General features: G+C 41.5%; 2 protein-coding genes and 1 long non-coding RNA gene across 4 annotated transcripts; 2 read left to right on the plus strand and 1 right to left on the minus strand.

The window, feature by feature from the left end:
• The first annotated feature begins 322 nt into the window (after positions 1–322).
• FAM71B (family with sequence similarity 71 member B) lies at positions 323–3,056 on the plus strand. Its single transcript, XM_039249468.1, has 2 exons — positions 323–1,021; positions 1,820–3,056. The coding sequence occupies exons 1-2, from the start codon at positions 401–403 to the stop codon at positions 2,996–2,998; spliced, it is 1,800 nt and encodes a 599-aa protein (XP_039105399.1). The 5' UTR covers positions 323–400; the 3' UTR covers positions 2,999–3,056.
• LOC120243338 lies at positions 3,001–21,306 on the minus strand. The gene is made up of 3 exons (XR_005531272.1): positions 21,294–21,306; positions 6,885–6,888; positions 3,001–3,073 (listed from the first exon to the last, which is right to left on the minus strand). It is a non-coding gene; the product is annotated as an uncharacterized LOC120243338 (long non-coding RNA).
• MED7 (mediator complex subunit 7) lies at positions 18,016–24,706 on the plus strand. 2 transcript variants are annotated; one of them, XM_039249470.1, is made up of 2 exons: positions 18,016–18,076; positions 23,390–24,706. In XM_039249470.1, exon 2 carries the CDS (start codon positions 23,407–23,409, stop codon positions 24,106–24,108), a length of 702 nt encoding a protein of 233 aa, XP_039105401.1. In that variant the 5' UTR covers positions 18,016–18,076; positions 23,390–23,406; the 3' UTR covers positions 24,109–24,706. The 2 variants fall into 2 exon arrangements, with proteins under 2 accessions (XP_039105401.1, XP_039105402.1); XM_039249471.1 differs by lacking the exon at positions 18,016–18,076 and adding an exon at positions 18,147–18,327.
• Positions 24,707–24,925: the final 219 nt, after the last annotated feature.

Genomic DNA, 24,925 nt, shown 5'->3' on the forward strand with positions numbered 1-24,925 from the left:
AGGAAGATGATCTTTATAGGAATATGTGTAATAACAATGAAACTGAAAACAACCCAGATATTTACAAAAACAGAATGGTTTCATAAATTGTGCATCCCCACATTTTGATTAGAAAGATTATCCAGCCTACCCACATCTACACCCTGGTAGGGTCAGCCTTTCTCCTAGGGAGGCGGTGATTAGTTTAGGGGGGAGGGAGACTGGTGACCCTGTGCCAAGGGGGTGGCTGCTTGGAGGCTGGGACAAAGGGGTGTGTGATGAGAACAGGTCACAAAGGACTGCGGAGGACAAATGCGGTGGTGGGAGGAGATTTAGGCAGAGCCCTGTAGGGAGATGGGCATTTGCCTTCACTCCCTCTCTCTCTCAAGGACTCGATTTGTGGCTGGTGGAGCTGTCTCAAATGAAGAGAACGGTGAGCAGCGAGGGTTTGTTACCTTATTACACAGCCCACAGCTACCGCTCAATGGGTGTGTTCAATACCTCCATGGGGGAACTGCAGCGACAACTGTACAAGGGAGGAGAGTATGACATTTTCAAATATGCACCTATGTTCGAAAGTGACTTTATCCAGATCAGCAAAAAAGGAGAGGTGATTGATGTACACAACCGTGTCCGAATGGTGACTGTGGGCATCGCATCCACCAGCCCCATCCTCCCACTACCTGATGTCATGCTACTGGCACGACCGACAAAAGTCTGTGAGGAGCATGCCAGACACACCCGGACCACCAAGGGGAGATGTCGCAAGCCCACGAAGACCCTAGAGCTCACCAGGCTGCTTCCCTTAAAGTTTGTCAAGATCTCCGTTCACGATCGCGAGAAACAGCAGCTGCGCCTAAAGCTGGCTACGGGCCGCACTTTCTATCTGCAGCTGTGTCCCTCTTCAGATGCACGAGAAGACCTCTTTTCCTACTGGGAAAAACTTGTCTATCTCCTCAGACCACCAGTGGATAGCTGCAGCAGTACTCCAACACTGCAGGCTGGGGACCCAGTGCCCTTAGAGGATGACAAAAGCCTAGTGGTAAGCATCAATGGAGACTCGAGCAAATGAGGCAGGGGGCTTTGGCAGAGCACCTCACAGCTAGTCCCACAAAACCTGTGGTGCTCTCTGAGGCTCACCTGGGACATGCGTTCCACTTGAATAGGCTCAGGGTCAAATGAGCTACCACTACGGGACTTACCACACTGGGGAGGTTCAGAGCGTGTCTCAGAGTTGTCCCACGGGGCTGAATTTCAGAGAGACCTTAGCTAACGGCTGATCTGGTCTCACACTCAGGGTTGTTATTTCCTTCCACAGCATCCTGATTGTCTAATCTCTTCTTGAACACTTATTCCAACCCAGTTAGACTCATCAGCTGTGGAACACTGTTAACAATTAGGAAGTCTTTCCTTCTGTATCCCTGTGACTACCACATGCTGATTAAAATCAGGACAACCCATGTGTGTCTGCACATGCACAGTTTTAGCAGCCAGCACAATGGAAAATGTGTGGATCCCTTGGCCTAGGCAACCCTACGTCTAGGAGTCTGTCCCACAGAGATATAAACACATGTATATAATATAAAAATACATGAGGATGGGGAACTGTATGAGTGCTTCCCGTGGTGCTGGGAGCATTAAGCAAAACCAAGTGACCATTTGACAGGGGTGATGTAGGTGGGATCTCGCATCAAGTGGGAGCATAGACTTGATGATTTTGAAGGTCCTTCTAGTTATAAGCACTTGGGTTGTAGTTCAGCTCCAGGTTGAGAAAGAAGCAGACAGTTGTAGTCTCACTATGTCATCTCTCTCTTACCTGTTTCTCCTCCCCTTGACACAGACCCCAGAGCTCCATGGAGAAGGGGATCAGGATGCGTGTAGGCTTCACAAGCCTCGTGAGGTGTCTAGAGCAAGCTCTTCTGGTTACACTGGGGGAGAGGGAGTCCATCATGCCCACCGCGGAATGCCTGGCTCACCTGAAGTCCCGAAGGCTTCAGGGACTGCCGACGGAGCAGCATCCAGGTCAGCCGCAGGTGTGGCAGTAGTGGGGACAGGAACAAGCGCTACAACAGGCTTGGCAGTGGCAGGGGCAGGAATGAGGCCTTCCTCCGGTGCTCTGAGCATATCAGCAACCAAGGCTGTAGATCCAGGCCAGGTAAGCACAGTGGCCTTGGCTGGAGCCACCGCCGAATGCCCAGGAGAAAGTGGATCCAGCAAGGCCATTGCAGGGGTTGTCAATATATCCTCAGAAGGTACGAACGTGGCCTTGGGCTCTGCAAGCACGTCCTCAGTAGGTAATTCCACTGTAATGACAGGAGCTGCCAGTCTCTCCCCAGGAAGCAGCATGAGTGTGGTGTTTGCAGGTGCATCAGTGACTGGCACACCCGTTGCAGAAAGAGCTGGGGGCCCAGGAGCAGCACCCCTCGTCTCAACCTTGCAGAGCGAAGGCTACATGTGTGAACGGGATGGAAGCCAGAAGGTCTCCCCACCCAGTGCTGAAATCCAGAAGGGAAAAAAAGAAAGACGAGAAAAGAAAGACAGAACTTCCAGTAGGAAAAGTTCCCGTCACCACAGGACAGGAGGGAAAAAGTCGACGCAGAAATCATCCTCCCACCGGTCCCTATCGGGCCATGACAAAAGAGATGACAGAAAGGAGAAAGGGCAGAGCCATGTAAGAAAGAAAGGGCACCACTCTCACAAGAGTGGCAGCCACAGCTCCACGGCAAAGGAGTCAAGGACAGCTCACAAATTGGGGAAGATCAAATCTGCAAACAGTTCAGGTACTGTAAGTAAGAAATCCAGTAAAATTAGCTCTTTCTTCAAGAACTTGAAAGTCATTCCTGGCTCAAGAGCAGCAGCCACAACACATCATAGGGAGTTAGACTTCATGGCTAAGACCCTAGAGAAGCATAACATAGAGACCAAGATAGAGAAAACCCAGGATGCCCAGGAGGAGATCTGTAGTACCCTGACATCTGAGACATTGGAGACAATAATCTTTGAAGCTAAATCGATTTAAATAGGAGACCAGACAGGAAGCTGCAATGGAGACCCAGCCTCAGGGAAGTATCCCTAGAGTCAATTCCAGCTTTCTCTAATAAAGGAAATAATACAACTCCAAAAGAAATGCTATCTTGTTTGAATGTCTATATCCCCTTGCCTGGTAGTGACCTCACATTGGCTTCTGTGATGTGAACTATGCTGCAGCCTGAGGCCCCAGCATCCAGTCAAACAGAACCTCACCTCCCACCCATGACCAGCAGAGCCAAAATGAGTGTCATGCTTTGCCTCAACCCCTTTCTGCCTTTGGTTTCCCCAAGACTATGGCTACAAGTCATAGATAATGGGTTGGAAAGCATCACCACTACCATATCCTTATGCTCTTCTTTCTCTTCCCCAAAGGTAACTGAATATGGACATTTAGTCCAGTCCATAGACTAAAGATAAAACTCCTGTCCCCTTGGGATAATTGAGAGGTAAAGGGGGTGTAGCAGCATTTGTAGGCAATCAGAATGAGAAGTTTATCATCTAGATTAGGAATTGGAAGCCTGAGGGCCAAATCTTACCAACTGCCTGGTTTTATAAATAAAGTTTTGGGGGTTTTTTGTATTCAGATTTTTTAAACTATAATTTATTGTCAAATTGGTTTCCATACAACACCCAGTGCTCATCCCAACGAGTGCCATCCTTAATGCCCATCACCCCCTTTCCCCTCTTCCCCACCCCCATCAACCCTCAGTTTGTTCTCAGTTTTTAAGAGTCTCTTGTGGTTTGCCTCCCTCCCTAAGAACTAATAGAATAATTTAAAATGCTGTGTATGAATGAACTGTGTAAATTACACATGCATGTGGAAAATAATTCCCAAAGTAAAAAATCATCTTACATTAGAAGTGAGATTATAAATTTAAAAAATGCCTATTGTAAAAAAATTACATAGTCTTTTCAATTTAAAAAAAGTTATAAATAATTTTCACAAACCAACGTAAATCGTTAAATTGTTAATGATAAAAGTTGGGTTTGAGAAAAATGATTCTGAGAATCCTATATATTGGTGTAAGTCTGGAGGTCATCCACTCGGCCTTTGCATTCTCCTGTCTAACAATCGTGTCTATTAGGATGGAAGCTGGGTTTTCAGTAAAACTTGGGGATATTGTCTCCAATGTATGTAGAACAAATGTGTGTGGCAGAGGTGGGGGAGATGAGAAACAAGGTACTTCAGCAGGAGTGGTGGCTTGAGGGTATCAGGGGAAGTCCTCCTCAGTTGCTGTGATGGGTGGCTGGAAAATCCTCCCTTGTGATTTCTGATATACAAAGACCAATAGATGCTAGGGATTAAGGAATTCTTGGCATTGACTCTTGAAGCAGTGGGTACAAGTAGAAGGAGAAAAAGAGGCATGTCCTCAAAGAGGCTTTGGAGAAGCCTCCTGGGAATGTGAGAGGGTCTGGGGTATAGGAGAGACAGAGATAAAGGGGAACTCATTGCAAAGCCTGGCACTCAGAGTCCACATTTATGCTATGCCAGAGGCTCAATTATCATAGACACAGATGCCTTAATCTCGTGATTCTGTGGACCATGGCTTTATCTTTTGTCCTTCTCTTAGTCTAGTTCTATAAGCCTGCATTCCTACTCATACAACTCCGAGGGCCTTCTTAATATAAACTACATCTGTCTACCATGCAGGGTGTTAGCTGAGCCAACCCATGATTTACACAAATGCCACCAAAGTAAAGTAGAGGCTGGGACTTGCACACCACAACGTGCTCTGCCAGGCACTTTCTCCCCATTTCCTTTTCTATCTTGACAGTTCATCAAAAGACTCATGCATAAATACTTACGTATTTCAAAGCAACAGGCCTCTTCCTCCTGAGGGAGATATCAATTGGGGAATCAAGTCAATACACCGTACATGATAAAACCAGTATTTTTGATAGCAATACTCATCACCATGGCAATTCTGCTGCTGCAAGTGCGATGAAGCAGTGGATGGTTGGTTACTAACTAGCATCCTAAATTAAAAGTCTGGTACATACACATACATACGAAAGATGGGAAAGGGATATTTGGCCAACAGCAAAATAAGGTCATCCATGTGGTTGTTGTGATCCAATGGAGTCTTCCAGACAGAAGTTGTGCTACAGTCTCAAAATATTGAAGACAGTGTCATGGCTGGCAGGGTGAAAGTGGTAAGAGAGATGCTAGAGAGCACAGTGGGAACGGGCCATGCAATGCTTTGAGGTCATGTGAAGGATTTTAACTTCTGACCTTAGAGTAATGGCCAGCCACTGAAATGTTTTAAATAAGGGATTGGCTTCATCAAATTTGCACTTTGTAAAGGGCCTTGTGGTTGCTATAAAGAGAAATATTTGGGGGACAAGGTTGTTGATGATATGTGACGACCTGTTACTTCCTATCTTTTGCCACAGGATCCATAAAATGAAGAGGTTGGAGGGGATGTTTTGAAAGGTACATTTCCATTTGAAATATCCACCTGGGGTAGTCATTCCTTCAGTGAAGGACTTGTAACACCTCCGCCCCTCCCTCTTCTGCTGACAGTGCTATGTGGACAGCCTTCAGTGACAGTGAGTCTGGAAATTGTCTCTGCTTCAGAGAACTCCCTCACCCAAGGTAACACTTTCCAGAGCACACAGGAAAAATCGATTAGTGTGGAGTGTGAAGATCTGGCCATTTTATCCCAACACAGACCAACTCATGGGCTATCCTAGCTCAAGAGCTCCCCATGGAGCCTGCATAGGAGCTTGGCTTCACCCTAAGTGCACTCCTGCTTCCCTCCTTTTCTTCCACAGGTGCTGATTTTAGGGGCAGTCCTTACCATCCCTCTCACAAAATGCCATCTCAAAATCTGCTTCTTGGAGAATAGCCTGTGACACTGTGTTAGGGTAATGTGTTGTGATCACCTTCCCAGACTCCACGAACCTTGTGGTTGGTGATAGCCAATAAGGGTACATTGCACTATACATGGCTTTGAATTTAAATAATTTAAAAATGAAATACACTTCCTTGTTGCAAAATTGTTTCTATTTTAGAAATTTTAGAACATGTAGATATGAAAAAGAAGGAAACATCCCATCAATTGCCTTGATAATTCATTGCTTAGTAAAAAATGGACCAGTTAGACTTCTGCTTCCAGAAAGATGGAGTAGACATATTTTACCCTATTCCTTTCACTGGAAATGAAGATTCTGAAGACTCTGAAAACTCTGAAATGTGGGAAGAAGAAGACAGATCAGCCAAGGACTGCAGGAAATGAGATACAACATGGTGGTGAGTTCCCCGGGTTTCTTTTTGCCTTATACATTCCAGGCCTGGAGCTGCAGAAGAAGCTGGTAATCCTGAACAAAAGTCCCAACAAAACCTTTTATTTCTCTAGTCAAAAGACCAGGAAAAGTGCAGCCAAGAAGGAAAGATTTTAGACAAGAACTACTCAGCTGCACATCACAGAATAAACCATGCTCCCTGACCCCCCACGACCCATGCAAACAAGGGTCAAGTGGGGAGTCTAGAGTAACATCCTCATGAGGCTGCAACAAGGTGTCCGAATATTCCCACTGGGTGGTGTCAGAGAATGGCAAGTCAGGAGCTAGGGCTTTTATCCACCAGCTGGTAAAGAAGCTCATCCCCACTCATTCCCCTATCACTGAAGACCATGTAGGGAGCTGGAAATCTAACTTTGCCAGAAAGTAAAGAGAAGCACCTCCTATCTTTGGTATATGAACTGAGATCAAGTAGGACACCTGGACTTCTATATCAGTAACAAAATGGTGCCCTTCTCCCACTCCACCATTCCCTTGCTGGAGTAGTGTTAGAGAAAGGCTGTTAAAAGAAGTTTAAATAAGACCCAGAGTCTCCTAACATAATACAAAAACATCCAGGCTTCCACCAAAACATCACTTGTCATACTAAGAAACAGAAGGAACTCACACTGAATTTATTTATGTATTTACATATTTATTTAAAAATGTTTTATTTACTTACTTTTGAGAGAGCGAGAGCTAGGGGGGAAGGGGCAGAGGGAGGGAGACAGAGAATTCCAAGCAGGCTCCCCACTGACAACAGACAGCCCAATGTGGGGCTTGAACTCATGAACTGTGAGATCATGACCTGAGCCAAAGCCGGAAGCTTATTCGACTGAGCCACCCAGGTGCCTCACACACACTCTTATCATATGATCCAGCACTGTGCTCCTTGGTTTTACCTAAAGGAGTTGAAAACATGTCCACACAAACCCGCACATGGATTCCAGCTTTATTCGTAATTGCCTAAACTTGGAAGCAACCAAGGTGTTCTTCAGCAGGTAAGTGGATAAATCGACTCTGGTACATCTGAACAATGGAATATTATTCAGCAATAGAAGGAAATGAGCTATCAAACTATGAAGAGACATGAAGGAAATTTAAATGCATATTACTAAGTGAAAGAAGCCAATCTAAAAAGGTTACATACTGTATGATTCCAACTATATGACATACAACTTAAGTACAGGGAACTTTAAGGGCAGCAAAACTTTTTTTTAAACATATTTATTTTGAGAGAGAGAGAGTATGCATACACGTATGTGAATTGGTGAGGGGCAGAGAGCGAGGCAGAAAGAGAGAATCCCAAGCAGGCTCCACACTATCAGTGCAGAGCCCAATGCGGGGCTTGATCCCATGAACCGTGAGATCATGGCCTGGGCCAAAATCAAGAGTCAGATGCTTAACCAACTGATCCACCCAGGCACTGCATGGCAGTAAGACTTCTATATGATACTCTAATGGTAAATATATGTCATTATATATTTATCAAAACTCATAGACATATAATGCCAAGAGTGAACTCCAATGTAAGCTATGGACTTTGTGTAATAATGGTGTGTCAATATTGGTTCATCAGTTGTAACAATGTGGGGAGTGTAGATGGTAGGAGAGGCTATGAGTGGATGGGGGAAAGGGTTATGTAGGAACGCTACACGTTCCACTCAATTTTGCTATGAGCCTAAAACTCTAAACCTTTGGACCTGAAAGCTCTAAAAAATAAAATCTATTTAAAAATTGGACTTACAGAGCTCTTTAGTTATGGAATTACAGAGCTTTCTCCTGAACCCTGGAAAGAAAAGCTTTTTTTTTCCCCATTGGACGCGACTCTTCACATGCACTTTGAAATGTGTGAGATTGCTTCCTTTAAGTTGTATATACTCAACAATACATACACAAGGTGAAACCAACAGAACTAATCAATGTCAAGTCTTCAAAATAAGTTTCACTCATATGTGAAAATTTGAGAAACTTAACAGATGAACATAGGGGAAGGGAGGGGAAAATAAGATAAAACAGAGAGGAAAACCCTAAGAGACTCTTAAACACATAGAACAAAATGAGGGTAGATGGGGGGAGTGTTAAGTGGGTGATGGGCATTAAGGAGAGCACTTTTGGGGATGAGCACTGTGTCACATGTAAGAGATAAACCACTGGGTTTTACTCCTGAAGCTGAGGCTGCACTGTATGTTAACTAACTTGAGAATAAACAACAACAATGAACTTAGAGACCATATGATTCAGTGATTTCCAAGCTTTTGGCACAATTCGACCTTTAAAATCTTTTTTATGTGAAACCTTAAATGGAAACGTCATAAACAAAGAGATGAAGGTTGAGGTGCTCTGGGGTGAACGAGCTAAAGCCCTCCCAGTTTGGCTGCCTTTTGCCTCAGTGGACACCTGGAAAGCATTTCCATGACTTAGAGGCTACTGATTCTGCCTGAGATTCTCATTTTGCTGAGAGGAGATATGGCTTGCCCCAGGTTATCCACCAGCCTGGTTGAGCTTTGGTCTTTTGACTATCAGGCCAGAGCTTTCTCTGCTCTGCTTACTCTGATTCAAATGGAGGTTTCCACAGCCCAGGTTAACATATGCTGGAAGACAAATTCGGACTCAGGTGTGAGAGCTGGGGGAAGATGATAAGGGGACACAGGACAGTAGATTCAGAAAGAAGATACCCAAATCCTACATAAGTCACAAAGACTGGTGTCTGCACACAGTAAAACCTTGGTTTGCGAGCATAATTCATTCTGATAACATGCTTGTAATCCAAAGCATTTGTATATTAAAACAAATTTCTCCATAAGAAATAATGGAAACTCAGGTGATTCATTCCACAACCCCAAAATATTCATATAAAAATGAGTACAATACTGTAATATAACACAAAATAATAAAATACAAAATATAAAGAAAAATAAATTAACCTGCCCTTACCTTTGAAAACTTTTCTGGCTGGTCTGAGGGAGACAAGAGAGGAGGATTATTACATAGGATGACTTTCATAACCACTAGCAGAATCACTGATCTCTATTGGCTCAATGGAATCTTTTTCTTTTCATGCAACTTTAATAAGGAACCTATCCAATGACACTTGCTTTTGCCTCCTTTTTGAGGATTTCACAGAAATATAACATTGCATTGTCGTTAAACTTATTGCTCACACGGCTACAGCCTTATTTAGACGGTGCCTTTCTGCAAAATTTTGCACTGTTTCCCACATTTTACACATCTCCCCAATCTCATTTGAAGTGAGGGATTCCTGGGATGCCTGGGTGGCTCAGTCGTTAAGTGTCCGACTTCAGCTCAGGTCATTATCTCACGGTTCGTGGGTTCAAGCCCTGTGTCAGGCTCTGTGCTGACAGCCAGCTCAGAGCCTAGAGCCTGCTTCAGATTCTATATCTCCCTCTCTCTCCCTGACCCTCCCCTGTTCATGCTGTCTCTCTCTCAGAAATAAATAAAACATTTTTTTAAAAAATGAAGTGAGGGATTCCTCTGCCTTTTTCTCCTCCTTCTCTGCAAATGAGATGCAGACATGGACTTTTTTTTTTTTTTTTTTAATTTCTGAGAAAGAGAGAGAGAGAGAGAGCATGAGCAGGGAAGGGTCAGAGAGAGAGGGAGACACAGAATCTGAAACAGGCTCCAGGCTCTGAGCTAGCTGTCAACACAGAGCCCAAAGCAGGGCTCAAACGCATGAACCGTGAGATCATGACCTGAGCTGAAGTCAGACGCTTAACCGACTGAGCCACCCAGGCACCCCAGGAAATCTCCATGATTTCCTTCTTAACCTCCACCGCAATCATCTCTTTCTTACTGACTTTCTTTTCAACCTTTTTCTGTATGGGAGCCATTGTATATGCTCACAGGGATATTGACTACAGTACAGTATTAATAAACTCTTGTCATAAATTGTATTTAATGTGACTGGCAATAAGACAGCAGAGGAAAGGGTCTCTATCTGCAGGCAGCCTGACCTAGAATGAAGCAAAGCATTCCTAACCTTACTCTTGTACAGAAAAGCAAAGGACTGTCCATAGGTTCTTTGAAATGTCAGAAAATACATTAGTGCCAGTTGTGGGCACCTTCTAACACTCTGAAAAATCACTGATTTCTGCCAAACACCGTGGCCTGAGAACAAGCATCTGTGCATGGGAGACAATCATCCACAATCCCACAGAGACAGAGACAGAGAGACAGGAGAATCATTGGCTCAGTTGTGATCATGTGATGTTCAGCATCACATACTACTTGTATTACAAGACAATTTATCATTTATCAAGTTGAAATTTATGAGAAATATTTGCTCATCTTGCGGAACACTTGCAGAACAAGTTACTCACAATCCAAGGTTTTACTATACAGGATCCCATGGGGGTCTGAAATAATAAAATCTGTATCTGTCTTTCAGAGGCCCAAGGTTCTAAGAGAAGTTTGTTTTGGACTTGAAAAATGTAGAATCAAGTGGATAAAGACCTTCTCAGGTAACTGCAGAGAAGCAGCTTCTGGGCTTGTAGTGGGTTGAACCACTATCCCTGCAGCCTCTAGGACAATAGCTGCCATTTAGTAGATGAGCAATATTTAATAGAGAATGAACAAATTTATTAGAATGCAAATGCATCATTAAACTCTAAAAATCTGTCTAAGAGCGTATTGCCACCCAGGACTTTAGGAAAATAATTCCAATCTTTGAATGATAGAACCCCACAGAAAGACCTCTCCTCTTTAAAATAATAGCATGTGAACTACTGATCCTGTCTTTATTTAAAAATATAATATTTTATCCATCATGGATTTTTGCCTTAATTTTTTATCCCGAAAATGTACTGCGTTTAAATATTATTTACCTTGATTATTGAGTGTTGCTCCTCTTCCTTAATTTTGCATCTGAGGCAAGTGCCTCACACCTAACCCTAGTCCCTATCCTGATAGGAAGTAATATCAAAAGCAGGCAGTTTATGGAGCACCTGAGTGGCTCAGCTGGTTAAACGTCTGACTCATGATTTCGGCCCCGGTCATGATCTCATGAACCGTGCAATGGAGCTCCACGTCAGTTCCATACTGGGCATGGAGCCTTCCCAGGAATCTCTCTCCACTCCTCCCCCTGCCTCAAAAAAAAAAAAAAAAAAAAAAAAAGCACCCATCAGGCAGCTTGTAATTATATACACTTGCCATTCGGAAGACATGGAGTTTTTCTTCTCTCTTCTGCTTTTGTTCAATATTCATCTTTCAATAGAAATATATTTAGCCCTGGCTATGTGGGAGACAATGCTGGAAATGTCATAGCTGATGCCAGAAAAATCAGGAACTAAGCTCTCACCACATAAATAGAGCAGGTGGGTAATTACAACTTAAGGTAGAGAAGTGTGGTAAGTACAGAGAAGAGGCTGTAAGAGGGTACAGAGATCATTTTTATTTGGGCGAACCTAGAGAAGCCTTCGGGAGAAGGGCACTTTTGAGATGGACCTTAAATGGGTTGGATATAGCCCAGATTCTTCGAGGAGTGTGCAGGAAATAAATTAAGCAACCAATGAAAGGGGTAGACTTTGTGATGATTGAAAAACAGTTACAATAATGGCAGGGCTATTTTTTCTTTGGTGAAACTTCACATAATAATGTAAATGTAGACTTGAACCGCAGTAGCAGTTACAACGGATAATTCAAAAGGGCTTACCTGCCTTTTTGTAGGATTCTAAGTCCTTTTAAAGCTTTTTAGCCTGCAAAAGCTAACTGAAATTGTCCCTCAGTGGTGCCTCAAATGTGGCACTGTAAACTGGGGATAGTTCCCAAATTTCAAGGTTACTGCTGCCCCCTGCTGCCATGGAAAGTTGTAGCAAGCCACGAACTGCTGGCATCCCCCACTCCCCATTTACCACAGGCAGGTCTGGAAGTTGAGATCTGTGTTAGTGATAACGACACAAAAGCTGTGATTACAAATTGAAAATATAGAGCAGACAGTAGGGGAACAATGCTTTAGTAATGACTCTCACCCAAGGTGCGTTGTTTAAACAATATATATGAACAAACAATATATATGAACTGATAAAAATCCTATGGCAGGAAGATAAAGGGGCTGGAGATGAAAATTTTAAGCAAGACTCTGTTTCTTCTACTTGGGCTGATTAACAAGCAAAGATACAATGTAACTGACTAATATCAGCTCAGAGATTGTTATTTATGAACTTGTCTACTAATGAGAGAGGTAGTAGGACCAATAAAATTTAAATCGGGGTAAATGGTGTTGAACAATTGGACTCCCATGTGGAAAAAGAAAAAAAGGGAAAAAAAAGAACAAAGAAGAAAGGAAAAGAAAAAAGAAAAACAATAAAAAGGAAAGAAAAAAGAAAACATGGGAAAAATTTTTGTGACTTTGGGTTAGGTAAAGATTTCCTTACACAATAGAGAAAGTATGAACCATAAAAGGACAATGGTTGATAAATAGGACTTCATCAAAACTAAGAACTTCTGTTCTTTGAAAGACACTGTTAAGAAAATAAAAACATTAGCTACATATCGGGAGGAAATATTTATAAAATCCATATCTGATAAAGGATTTATATCCTCTGTGTGTGTGTGTGTGTCCATCTGTGATCTTACAGTGCAATAGTAAGAAAACAAACAAGCCAATTAAAAAACGGGCAAAAATTTGAACAGATAGTTCACCAAAGAAGATACACATGGCAAATAGGTGCACAAAAGGTATTCAACACTAGGGGAATACAAATTAAAGCACTACATAACTATTAAAAAGTAACAATTAAAAGGAAAATGCAGGGTAACTGTAAACCTCATAGTTTGCTAGTAGTACTAACATGAAAAATGATACAGCCTCTTCAGAAAACTGACACTTACATAGCTAAGCAGATAACTATAATAAAGCCTAACAATCCCATTCCTATGAAGTTACTCAAAATAAATTAAAACACATGCGTATATGAATGTTTATAGGAATATAGGCCAAATGTACATTAACTGGTGAACAAGTAATAAATTATGGTGCATCCACACAATAAAATACTCTTCCCCTGTAAAAAGGAACAAACCATTGATACATTCAACAATACTGATGAACCTCAAAGGTTTTCACATGAAACATCTACACATTAAATGTTGGCATTTATATGACATTCTGAAAAAGGCAAAGCCATAACAACATATAAGATCAATGGTCACTAGGCATTGGGGATGAAGAGAGGGGATTGAATACAAAGGGGGCACAAAAAATTGCTTGGGGTGATACAAGTATTTTATATCTTAATTCTGGTGGTAGTTGTTTTATGACAGTACATATTTGCTAAAACTCATTGAACTGAAATTAACCTGAAGTTAATTTTATTGTATGTAAATTATTTCTCAATAAACTAACCTAAAAAATCAACAGAATAGAGAAAATATTTTTGCTGCCATTTAGGCTCAAATGATAAATAATGATGTTTTTTATAATGTACCAAGCTCCTAAAGGCAAGGTGTCAGTAATCATGGACCCCTGCCTGTTTCCACCCCTCATCTACCACTCTTTCAATGCTCATTAGTTATAGAGCACAAAGGCCCTCTCTGTCTCTAACTCTGGAAGATCATGGCAGCCTTGGGCTCTTTGTATTTGCTACCTTGCTGGGCTTTATATGATTGTGTCCTTGTCATCACTTATGTCCTAGCTCCAAAGTCACCTGTGGAAGAGGTTTCTTTGGTCACTCTCAATAAAGTAGCTACCCCCAAACCACATAACTATCACATTATATTGTATTTTCTTTTCCTCCATCGCCCTATCACTATCTGAAATTCTTATTTGTTTTCTTGTTGCTCTATGTATCTCTCCATTAGAAGGCATGGCTTTGTCTTTTTTACCTTCTAGAACAGCACCTGGACAGTAGATATACAATAAAGATTTGTCGAATGGACATATTCTTCATCAAGCTGTAGAATAGCATCTTTAAGGAGTAAACTTTCCTTTCAGATTCTCAAAATATAGCCACATAAATATTTTTACATGCTGTATTTTCACTAGCTGTTTCACAATATGAATTTCATACCATTATTTATGTGTAGTTTATTGTGAAGAACACTAGACTGAGAGTCAAGAGTTCTAGATTCTAGCTTTGATCCTGCTGCTACCTGAAAGACACTGTACCCTTGGGTCAGCAATTCCATTTCTAGGAATTTATCTCAAGGAAAAAAATGGGCATGTGTACAAACAGAACACACCATGATGTTCATCCAAGTGTATTAATAATAGCAAACATTTAAAGGAAGATAATTTCATACAAAGGAGTTTTAGCTAAATAGACTGTGGTTTATCCATTAATGTCCCACTGTGAATTCATTTGAAAATGATGATTAAATTAATGTTGTTACTTATACAATAAACGTTCATTTGCCAATTTCAGTCACCATTGTAGGTGCTGAGAATACAGCAATGAATGAAGAAAAGGCCCTGCACTCGTGAAACTTGTATGTTGGTGGGGAAGAAAGACAATGAAAATAAATAAATATACTATGTAATACGATATTAGATGATGATAAGTTCTATGAAGAAAGGATAATGCACAGTGAAGGGATTTGGGGCATCCCCCAAGAGAATAATTAGGGAACTTGCTATTTGATATAGAGTGACTAGGAAAGACCTCTCTGAGAAGGTCACATTTGAACAAAGGCCTGAATGAAGTGAGAAACTGAGGCATGTAAATATAGGTGGGAAAGAGTTCCAGGCAAATGCAATGGTCCTGAGGCAGGAGTTACAGCGACAATTTTGAGGGTAAGAAAAAAGGTCTGTAGCTGGAGAAGAGTGAGCATGGGGGAAAAAAATAGCAGGAAATTATACTGAGGCAGCAGCCAAGGACTGGATTTTGTACATCCTTCTATAGGCCACTTGAGGACATTATATTTTATTGTAAATGTGATCAAAAACCTTGGAGATTTTCAAATAGAGGAGTTGTCAGAGCTGTCTTATATGTTAAGACTGTGATAAATAGGCTAAGGGAAGATGAAAGTGGGAGCAAGGAAACCTTTTAGAAAGCTATTTCAGAAGTCTGGTGTCCAGCCTGTGGCGTGGACTAGGGCCATAGCAATGGGAATGGTGAAAGTTGGTTATATTTGGGACTTGTACTTATTCTTAAAAAACTAATACAAAAGTCAGGTATGATAGTCTCAATGGCATATGGAAGAAAGAGGACTAACAGATAAATCTTTAGATTTGAGTCTTTGAAATTGAGTGAAGTGCAATGGAGTAAAAATGTGTGCTACTGTTGGATAAGGGGGTCTGAGTACAAAGAAGAGTGTGTTGCCAGGGCCTGGGTGTCACCTGGATATTATCACCTGGATGAGATCCCACTAAGAAGTGAGAGCTGAGTCTCGGGGCAATTCATAGGATCAAATGTGCCAAATGTTGCTGAGGGTGGAAGAAAATGAGGACTAAGAATGACCACTGGAGGCCCTGGTGTAGACCACATTGGCTTTAGTAAGAGAGAAAAGTCTGATTGGGATATGCCTACAAGTGAATGCATTTCTTCAACAAATACATTGAAATTGGGGAAGGGGGGTGCGCCTGGGTGGCTTAGTCGGTTAAGCGTCTGACTTTCGCTTAGGTCATGATCTCACGGTTCGTGGGTTCGAGCCCCGCGCCGGGCTCTGTGCTGACTGCCAGCTCAGAGCCTGGAGCCTGTTTCAGTCTGTGATTCCCTCTCTCTCTGACCCTCCCCTGTTCACGCTGTATCTCTCTCTCTCTCCTAGAAATTAAAAAAAAAAAAACAAAAAAAACAATGAAAGGTCAGGGAAAGCTCAGTTTTCTTATGTCTGTGGCCTATGCAAATCTGCCTGTTATATTTTGCTCTTCTAGCATAGATGAGATGATAACATATTTTGTTTGTTAAATAAACAAACCCAAGACTTTATAAAAACTATATAAATTCTGAGATATGGAAAANCTGTTTCAGTCTGTGACTCCCTCTCTCTCTGACCCTCCCCTGCTCACGCTGTCTCTCTCTCTCCTAAAAATAAATAAAACATTAAAAAAAAAAAAGAAATTGGGGAAGGGGGGAAGGGACGCAACTGAGATAGGGAAGGCTGTTACAAAGAAAACCACAGGCCCAACGTGGAGTCAGGTGTCACAGGACAGCAAACCAAGACTTGAATGCAGATTTAACCTTTTTAGGAGTGGAATATTAAACCAATCAATCTGGAATTTTCTGGTCAGCACCGATGAGGTAATCTATCAATCACATGAATCCTCTCCATTACCCCCCACCTCCCAAAGGAAGATGAAGTAATCTTCACAACAAGGCCCCTGCTCTTCCCCCTAAGGGAATGTAACCTTGTATGAAACAATCCTCTCTTCTGCTAATAACTTCCTTGTTCCAACACTCTTTTCTATAAAAATCTTCCATTTCATACAAATCTTTGGAGTTCTCCTTTACTTGCTAGACGGGATTCTGTCCAATTCATGAATAGATTAATAAAACCAATTAGATCTTTAAAATTTACTGGGTTGAATTTTTGTTACTTAATAGAACTTTTAGATTAAAAGGTAATTAAATGAAATATCAGCCAGTCATGAAGGCTTATTGGATACTGAAATTATTGGTAGCCAAATAATGACTTGATTCTGATGATTTAAATACTTACTAATTTATTTTTATTTAAAACATTTTTTAAACATTTATTTATTTTGAGAGATAGACAGAGCGTGATAGGGAGGGCAGAGAGAGAGGGACCTGCAGAATAAGAAGTAGGCTCCAGGCTCTGAGCTGTCACCCCAGAGCCTGATGTGGGGCTAGAACTCATAAACCACCAGATCATGACCTCAGCCGAAGTCAGCCGCTTAACTGACCAAGGCACCCAGGCACTCCGCTAATTTATTTTTAAATGAAATAATGGTTCTGTGGTTATGGAAGAAAATAAGAGTCCTTCTAGTTTAGAGATATATGTTGAAATGAAATAATGTCTAGATCTAATGGGTAGATACTCGTTGAAGGTGGAGGACCAGTACACTGCTCTTTCTACTCTTGTATATACTTGGAACCCCATAATTTTATTAAAAAATGAAGTCAAATAATCTTAAAGATGTAAAGTTGAGAACTTTGATCAGAATAATCTTATTTTTTTGTGTCCCATCTGCTCTGTGAGATTCCCACAAATTTATAAACGTGTGACTTATAAAATAACCTCCAAAAGCAATCTTTAACTGATATCTTTTTTAATTTGTTAATCTGTTACCTGGAAATATAATTAGATATATTTGAATTCCTAAATGAAAATATATGTGAATAGTCAGTGAGGAAATGAAAATTGAGAATATCTTATTGATTCCCAACCGTGTTCACAAATATCTCCAGTTTAAAAATTAAGCATATAGAATTCAAACACAAAATTTTAATGTTATTTTCAACAGTGGGGTTATAGTAGATATAATTTTTTAAAAATATCTGCTTATCTGCATTTTCTAACTTTTACATAAGGCACATGGATGAGTTGTTTAAGTTTAGGTGTTTAAAACAAAGGGAAAGGAAAGGGGAAAAGGAACGGAGCTACCAGCTGTTACTTTCAATGACATAAAGTACTAGCACATTCTCGCTCGTTCGTAATCTCTCAGGCAACTCCACAGCCGAATGGCGGGAGATATGCACAGGCGCTTTAGCAAGACTTTGGTCTGAGGCGGGACTAGGGCCTCGGCTAAAAGACAGCACTTTCAGCCAATCAAGGGACAGAGTCAGTGGCTTCTTCCTGGAGGAGGTGGCCGGAAGCCGGATTTCGGTTGCGGAGGCGAAGGCGGCTCCCGTGTAAACCCTGAGCTGAGGTGAGTGGGCGGAGGCGGCTTGGGGTTCGGTTCCGCGTGCGTTTCTCCTTCCGGACCTCGGGGTTTTCTCTGGGCGGCCTGGGAATGGAGGAGGCCTGGCCCGGAGTATTCTCTGTTACCTTCCTCTCCTGGGTCCCTAGGAGAGCAGGGACTCGCTGCTGCTGCTGTTGGGGAGCCGGGCGGAAGGTGCCCTGGGCCTGACGGGCTCAGGGCTCCCTTCCTCCGTCTAGGGGGGCGGAGGCGGACTGCAGGTTGGGAGACCAAGAGTTCTAGGCCCTCGCTGCTGTTTTGCTAACCTGTGTGGCCTAGGCGACTCCTTTGGCCTCCCGGCCAGTGTCATTTGACAATGGCCATCTCTGCCTTTCCTCCTGCAGGAGCAGTCCGGGGGGCGGGGGTGGGGTGGGGGAGGAGGCTGGAAGAGGGTCGCCGATCCCACTGGAGAGGTTTTATTTTATTTGCTTATTTTTGAGAGAGACCGCGTGTGAGCAGGGGAGGGGCAGAGAAAGAGACCCGAAATCCGAAGCAGGCTCAGGCTCCAGGCTCTGAGCTCAGCGGGGCTCGAACCCACCAGCCGTGAGATCATGACGTGAGCCAGGGTGGGAGGCTTACCCGACTGAGCTACCCAGGAGCCCCTCGGGGGAGGTTTTAAAAAAAGCTACATTCTAGAGGTCCCATTCGCGGTAGGCGAAATGAATCCTATGTCTAGGGGTGGGATCTTGGAATACCTTCCTTTTTTGGTAAAGCCCCCAGCGTGGAACAAACACTAGAAGGTGGATCTTAAATCTGATACCGTCTGTAACGCTTGGTGCTGCATTTACTAAAGACAGTGCCTTTGAAAAGTTCATTCTAGAAAAGGGATAAAGTTTCTGTAATATGCCAAGTTCCTTTTGTACAGTTAGAAGATTCATCGTTTACTGATTTAAGAGAGCTGGTACTTTGCAGCCAAAAGGACCTGGGATAAGAATTCCCGCTGTGCTTCTTGCTAGTCTTTTGATCTGGTGCAAACGCTTCATTTCAGTGAGACTCTGGATCTTCTTCTCTGAGATGAAACTGACAATAGTACTTAACTCAGAATTGTTAGGAAGACTAAGAGAGGATACAAAATGTACCTGTCACATAGTTGGCCTTTGGAAAATGGCTTAAGTGGCGTGAAACCTGGGCGGCCTAAAATTGATTTTGGAGCACCGGATCAGTGCGAATTCTCAGATTTTGGTAGTAATGTGGTTATAAGGGAAGTGGGGGAACATGTTAACATTTGGAGGATCTGGGTGAAGAATATGGAGAATTCTTTGTACTTTTCGCACAACTTTCTGTAAGTCTGAATTTATATTGGTTTTTAAAAAGTTACCACTGTTGTCAGCCATTATGCGTTGTAAGCGAAACGGTACACAGTGTTTATAACCCTCCCATTCCATGTAATTTCACCCCTTTTTCCTTTAGGACCGCCTTATATAGAAATATCTTATCCACCCCTCATATTGATGAAGTCATGGGTTATTTCCACTTTCCTTACTCTTTTCAAACAGCGCTGCATTAAACATCCCTAACACACAAGTTTATGTACTTGTGCCAATATTTGCATAGAATAAATTTCTAGAAGTAGAATTGTTGCTTCAAAGAATATCAGCATTTAAAATTTTGATACTGCTAAATTAAATTCCAAATATATATTTGTGTATGAGAATTGCCCCATATTCTCTTGGGTGGTACTGGCTCAACAGCCAAGAGTGTTACCTACGTGGTGGTCGTGAGGATGGCTTCTAGGAGAACTGAGGTGGGTCCTCTCCTCCAAACAGGTTTCCCTAGGGCCAGAATAGCTAAGAGCTTGCTTCTGAAGCTGGGATGACACTGAAGAAAATGGGAGAAAGGAGAGTGTGACCTCTGTGGAATCCAGTGCCTGTCACAGAAGGTGTAATATTTATTGAACATGGGATATTTGAAATCTTGATAGTCTGTTAGATGAAATTCCTTAAAATTTGCTTTTAAAACTGTACTAGTCTGGGGGCACTTGGGTGGCTCAGTCGGTTGAGCGTCCGACTTCGGCTCAGGTCATGATCTCACAGTTAGTAGGTTTGAGCCCTACATCAGGCTCTGTGCTGACAGCTCAGAGCCTGGAGCCTGCTTGGGATTCTGTGTCTTTCACTCTCTCTGCCCCTCCCTCACTCGCGTTCTCTCCGACTCTCAATAATGAATAAACATTAAACATTTTTTTAAAAAAGTGTACTAGTCTGAATATTTTCCTGCTTTTATTCAGCATTTGCATTTTCCTTGTCTTCTTTTGTCTATTTTTCTATTTTTTAAAAAAAAGCTTTAAAAAAATTCCTTTGTTGGACCTTTTTTGACCTATCTTCTAGTGCTGGAGGTAGAGCTGTGAACAAGACAGGCAGTTCCTGAAGTCCTGGTACTTTCTTTCTAGTGGAGGTGGAGCCAGAAAATATGTTTTTAAAAAGTCAAAATAAAATTGCTATTATTTGCTCATTTTTAGACTTGCATTGTTCTCCCAGAAGAATGGGGTTATCTTTTCATTTTGCTTAATGGTGTATTTTCCATTGTGGAATTTTTAGATTTACTTCTGGTAGTTTGATCTGTCAGTCTTTTGTGGTAGTCTTAAAACTTGTAGTTAGTGATTTAGTTATTTTTGTGTCTTCTTTCCTTGATAGATTGTAAGCAACTAGAATGGAGGTAGTGTTTTTTTTATCTTTGAAAGATAGTATAGTGTAGTGTTTGACGTCTCTAGCTTCTGGATCCTCCCTCTCTCTACTACTTTGTGATGTTATGCAAGTGGTTCAACCTTTCTGAGCCACAATGGTCTCCTCTCCAAAACAGAAAGAGCAGCTTTGCTTATAACCATGAGAAAAGTATTTATAACTGTCTGGCACATAGTATGTCTCATATATTATCTGTTGTCATAATCATCATCCCTGGATACTCATCGTCCCATATCAGACAAGCAGTAAACAGTCAAAAGCGTGAATACACACTGAGGATGTTTGTACCTACTTCCAAATTCCCATTCATTTGGAGCTGCTCAACAAATATTTATGAAGCTTCTATGTACAAGGTTGTGGACATAGAACTATGATAGACAGAGTGCTTCCTCTTATGGAGCTGGTAGTCTGGTCAGGGAGAGAAATGAAATACTAGTTCAGAGAATAAAAGAAGGAAGGTAGGATCTGCTTTTGATGAATAAGCAAGTGAGTTTTTCTTTAGGGGTGACATTTCAATCTATTGCCTGAAGCAGGAAGAAAAGCATGTGGAAAGACTCAAAGAAGAGGTTATAGTTAATAGTAAAAGAGTAGTGTAAAAATATTGAAGACAGTACTGCTAGGACATGGGGAGAAGGAATGTGGGACGTTGCTATCAGTGGAAGAACAGTATAGTGAAGGTGGAGGTAATTCTTTTTTTAAAGTCTGAATGCTTAATGAGACATCCAGAAAAAGCTGAGGCAGTGTCCAGCGGAGGTAGAAAGTAGAGAGTCCTAAATCATAGACCAGGCTTCTCCACTTTGGCACAATATACTGACATTATTAGGGCTGGATAGTTCTTTGCTGGGGCTGTCATGTAAATGTTTAGCAATGTCCGAAGCCTCTACCCATTAGATGCCAGTAGCACCCTATCCCCTAGTTGGGACAAGTAAAAATGTCTCCAGACTTTGCCATATGTCTCCTAGTGGACAAAATTGCCCTTGGTTGAGAACCGCTGATAGAAATGGTGTTAAAAGCCATAGAATTGAATGAGATTACCCAAGGGAGAATATAAAGCAGAGATCTAAAACTATTGGCCTGCAGACCACAAATATTGTTGTAGGTAAGTTCTTTTTGACTCCACAGAACTTGGCATTCCTGGAAATAATTATCAGTATTTAAAAATTGAGAGAGTCTGCATAAAACCTGGATTTTTGCCCTCTTTTCAGAAATCAGGAAACTGAGGAGCAATGATTCTTCATTCTCACATGAAATTTAATGGCTGGAACTGGAGGCTTTGAGATCTGGCATGCATGTGCTTAATTCATCTGAATCCTCACCCCAGAGTGCTTCACTGTTTTTGTTGCTTGCCTTTTCTTTCCCTTTGGCACTTGAGTTTGTGATTCCCTACTTTAGAGTGAGAAGAGGGCCCCAGAGCAACCCTCCGAGGCACGCCAACATTAAAATTTGCATGGAGTAGGGGCGCTGAAGGAGACTGAGAGGGAGTGGGCAGTGAGGTAGAAGGGAAACCTAAATGTAGGTTCACTGAAGCCAAGGGAGAAGGAAAGCGTGTTGAAAAAGAAGAAAATGCTGAGGAATGATTGAGTAAAATCACCTCTGAAAAACATCCATTGGATTTACTTGTGTGGTGATTGTTGTTGACCTTGATGAATAGTTTTTGTGGAGTTAGTAGGTTGAGGCCAAAATGGGTGATGACAGAAATGAATATGCAGAAGCAGGGAATTAGGAGTTGATAAAGTTACAATAAAATCATGATGCCCTTGACCACTGCCTCATTTATTCTCAGCAGCAGCATCCTCACCATTGTGACTCGGTAGAAACTCAGGGCTGCTCCACAGCTGTCCTTACCACCTCACAAATTCCCAGTGTAAAACTGCCTCCAGTACATTACTTGTCATCTTTGGTGTTGGATGGTGGTGGTATACCTTGAAAATCTGATATGATCAGTTTAAATGAGCACTCAGGATCTTCTCATTTTATCATATACCTAAGCTTAAAACACAGCCTTTATTTAGAGGTTATGTGGCCTTAGAGAATACATTTGAATTTGAATTTCTGTAGTTGATGTAAAAAGTTACTGTGTCCATAAAAAAATGTAGCATACATTGCAGAAAAAAAGTTATGAAATTGGATCATTTCATCAAAGAAGCTCACATGATTCCAGCTGTCTGAATTTATAGCAATATTAATTTTGTCAAAGTATTTATTAGACTTATAAGTAAGTTTTTGCTCTTGGAGATCAATCTCTAATATAAAACAAAAGTGATTGTGGCATGAGATGGGGAGATAGCATGTGTAATTTGGCTATAGAGAGGAGCAGAGAAATGGCATAACTGGTGAGGAATCCAGATTTTACTTATAGATGCAAACATACTGATGTGCTGGTGAAAATATTAACCAGAGAAGGAAAAGTTGTTGGATGATTGAAGATATAATGCTAATTAGAAAAAGATGGCAGCCTTCCCCTGTTGTTTTTGACACTAAGGAGATCATTTTGTCCTGGGCCCCAAATAGCCAAGGAAAGAAAAGGAAAATACTCTGTCTGTAGTACACAATGTGACAGGTTTGTTTTGTAGCTCTATTCTAAATCTTTGGTTTATTTCCATAGGTTTTTGATCTTCCGCAATGGGTGAGCCACAACAAGTGAGTGCCCTTCCACCACCTCCAATGCAGTACATCAAGGAATATACAGATGAAAACATTCAGGAAGGCCTGGCTCCCAAGCCCCCACCTCCAATAAAAGACAGTTATATGATGTTTGGCAATCAGTTCCAATGTGACGATCTTATCATTCGCCCTTTAGAAAGTCAGGGCATCGAGCGGCTTCATCCTATGCAGTTTGATCATAAGAAAGAACTGAGAAAACTCAATATGTCTATTCTTATTAATTTCTTAGATCTCTTAGATATCTTGATAAGGAGTCCTGGGAGTATAAAACGAGAAGAGAAGCTAGAAGATCTTAAGCTGCTTTTTGTGCATGTGCATCATCTCATAAATGAATACCGACCCCACCAAGCAAGAGAGACCTTGAGAGTCATGATGGAGGTGCAGAAACGTCAACGCCTTGAAACAGCTGAACGGTTTCAGAAACATCTGGAACGAGTCATTGAGATGATTCAGAATTGCTTGGCTTCTTTGCCTGATGATTTACCCCATTCAGAAGCAGGGATGAGAGTAAAAACTGAACCAATGGATGCTGATGATAGCAACAATTGTACTGGACAGAGTGAACAGCAAAGAGAAAATTCAGGTCACAGGAGAGACCAGATTATAGAGAAAGATGCTGCCCTGTGTGTCCTCATTGATGAAATGAATGAAAGACCATGAAGGATGTTTCCTTTTCTTTTTGCTTTTCCCTTTTCAGTAAATGGCATATATTGGTTAATTTGTTCTCGAAGAGTCTTAAAAGACATCTATCTAGAAGTCATGTACATGGCTTGACTCCAGCCTTATCAATGATGAGATGTCACAGGCCATAATTTCACTTTATGACAAACATAGGCAAATGAGTGTGCATACATTAAGGGTAATCGCCTTAAGCAAAGTGCTTCAATTGTGTGAAACTTTCCTGGTTTTGGAGTTGCATAGAATGTTGGAGATATCCTCAGTAATAGCAGGCTTTCATCTTTGAAAAGTAGATTTGCCATTTGCTTTAAGAATGATAGATAAATAAAGGATAACAGCCGAGTAAATGTGAAATTCTAAAATCTTTAGATTTATTTTGCTTAAAAATTTACTTGATCTCTAAAAAAGTAGTAGAACAGGCTAAAAGAGAGGAACCCTATAGAGTTATAAAACAGCAGTTTTGTTTTTCCTCTCTATTGCTTCTGTAAACATACTATCTGAGCTCCTTGTCCCTACCCTGGATAGGTCTCAATTTTTTCCCCACTCAGATAATAAATCCTTTGATCATTTTTAATTACAATCATTTTTGTAATTGTCTATGTAATGAGCTCTACATTTTCTTTAAAGCTATACTCAAGACTTGATAAGGCTGGAAGCCTGCAGTGGGAAGGGGATTTGGTAGCAGAGACTATTGGATAGTGTACTGGAGATTCTCGTTCCTTAAGATGTGGCTCCCCTGCTAGGGTCTACATTTTTTTACTCCTCTTGGGTCTGCATACAGCCATGGGGCTAAGTCCTT

Source organism: Hyaena hyaena, unplaced genomic scaffold (assembly GCF_003009895.1).
Source record: "Hyaena hyaena isolate Hyena2069 unplaced genomic scaffold, ASM300989v1 scaffold_336, whole genome shotgun sequence".
Taxonomy (NCBI): Eukaryota; Metazoa; Chordata; class Mammalia; order Carnivora; family Hyaenidae; genus Hyaena; species Hyaena hyaena.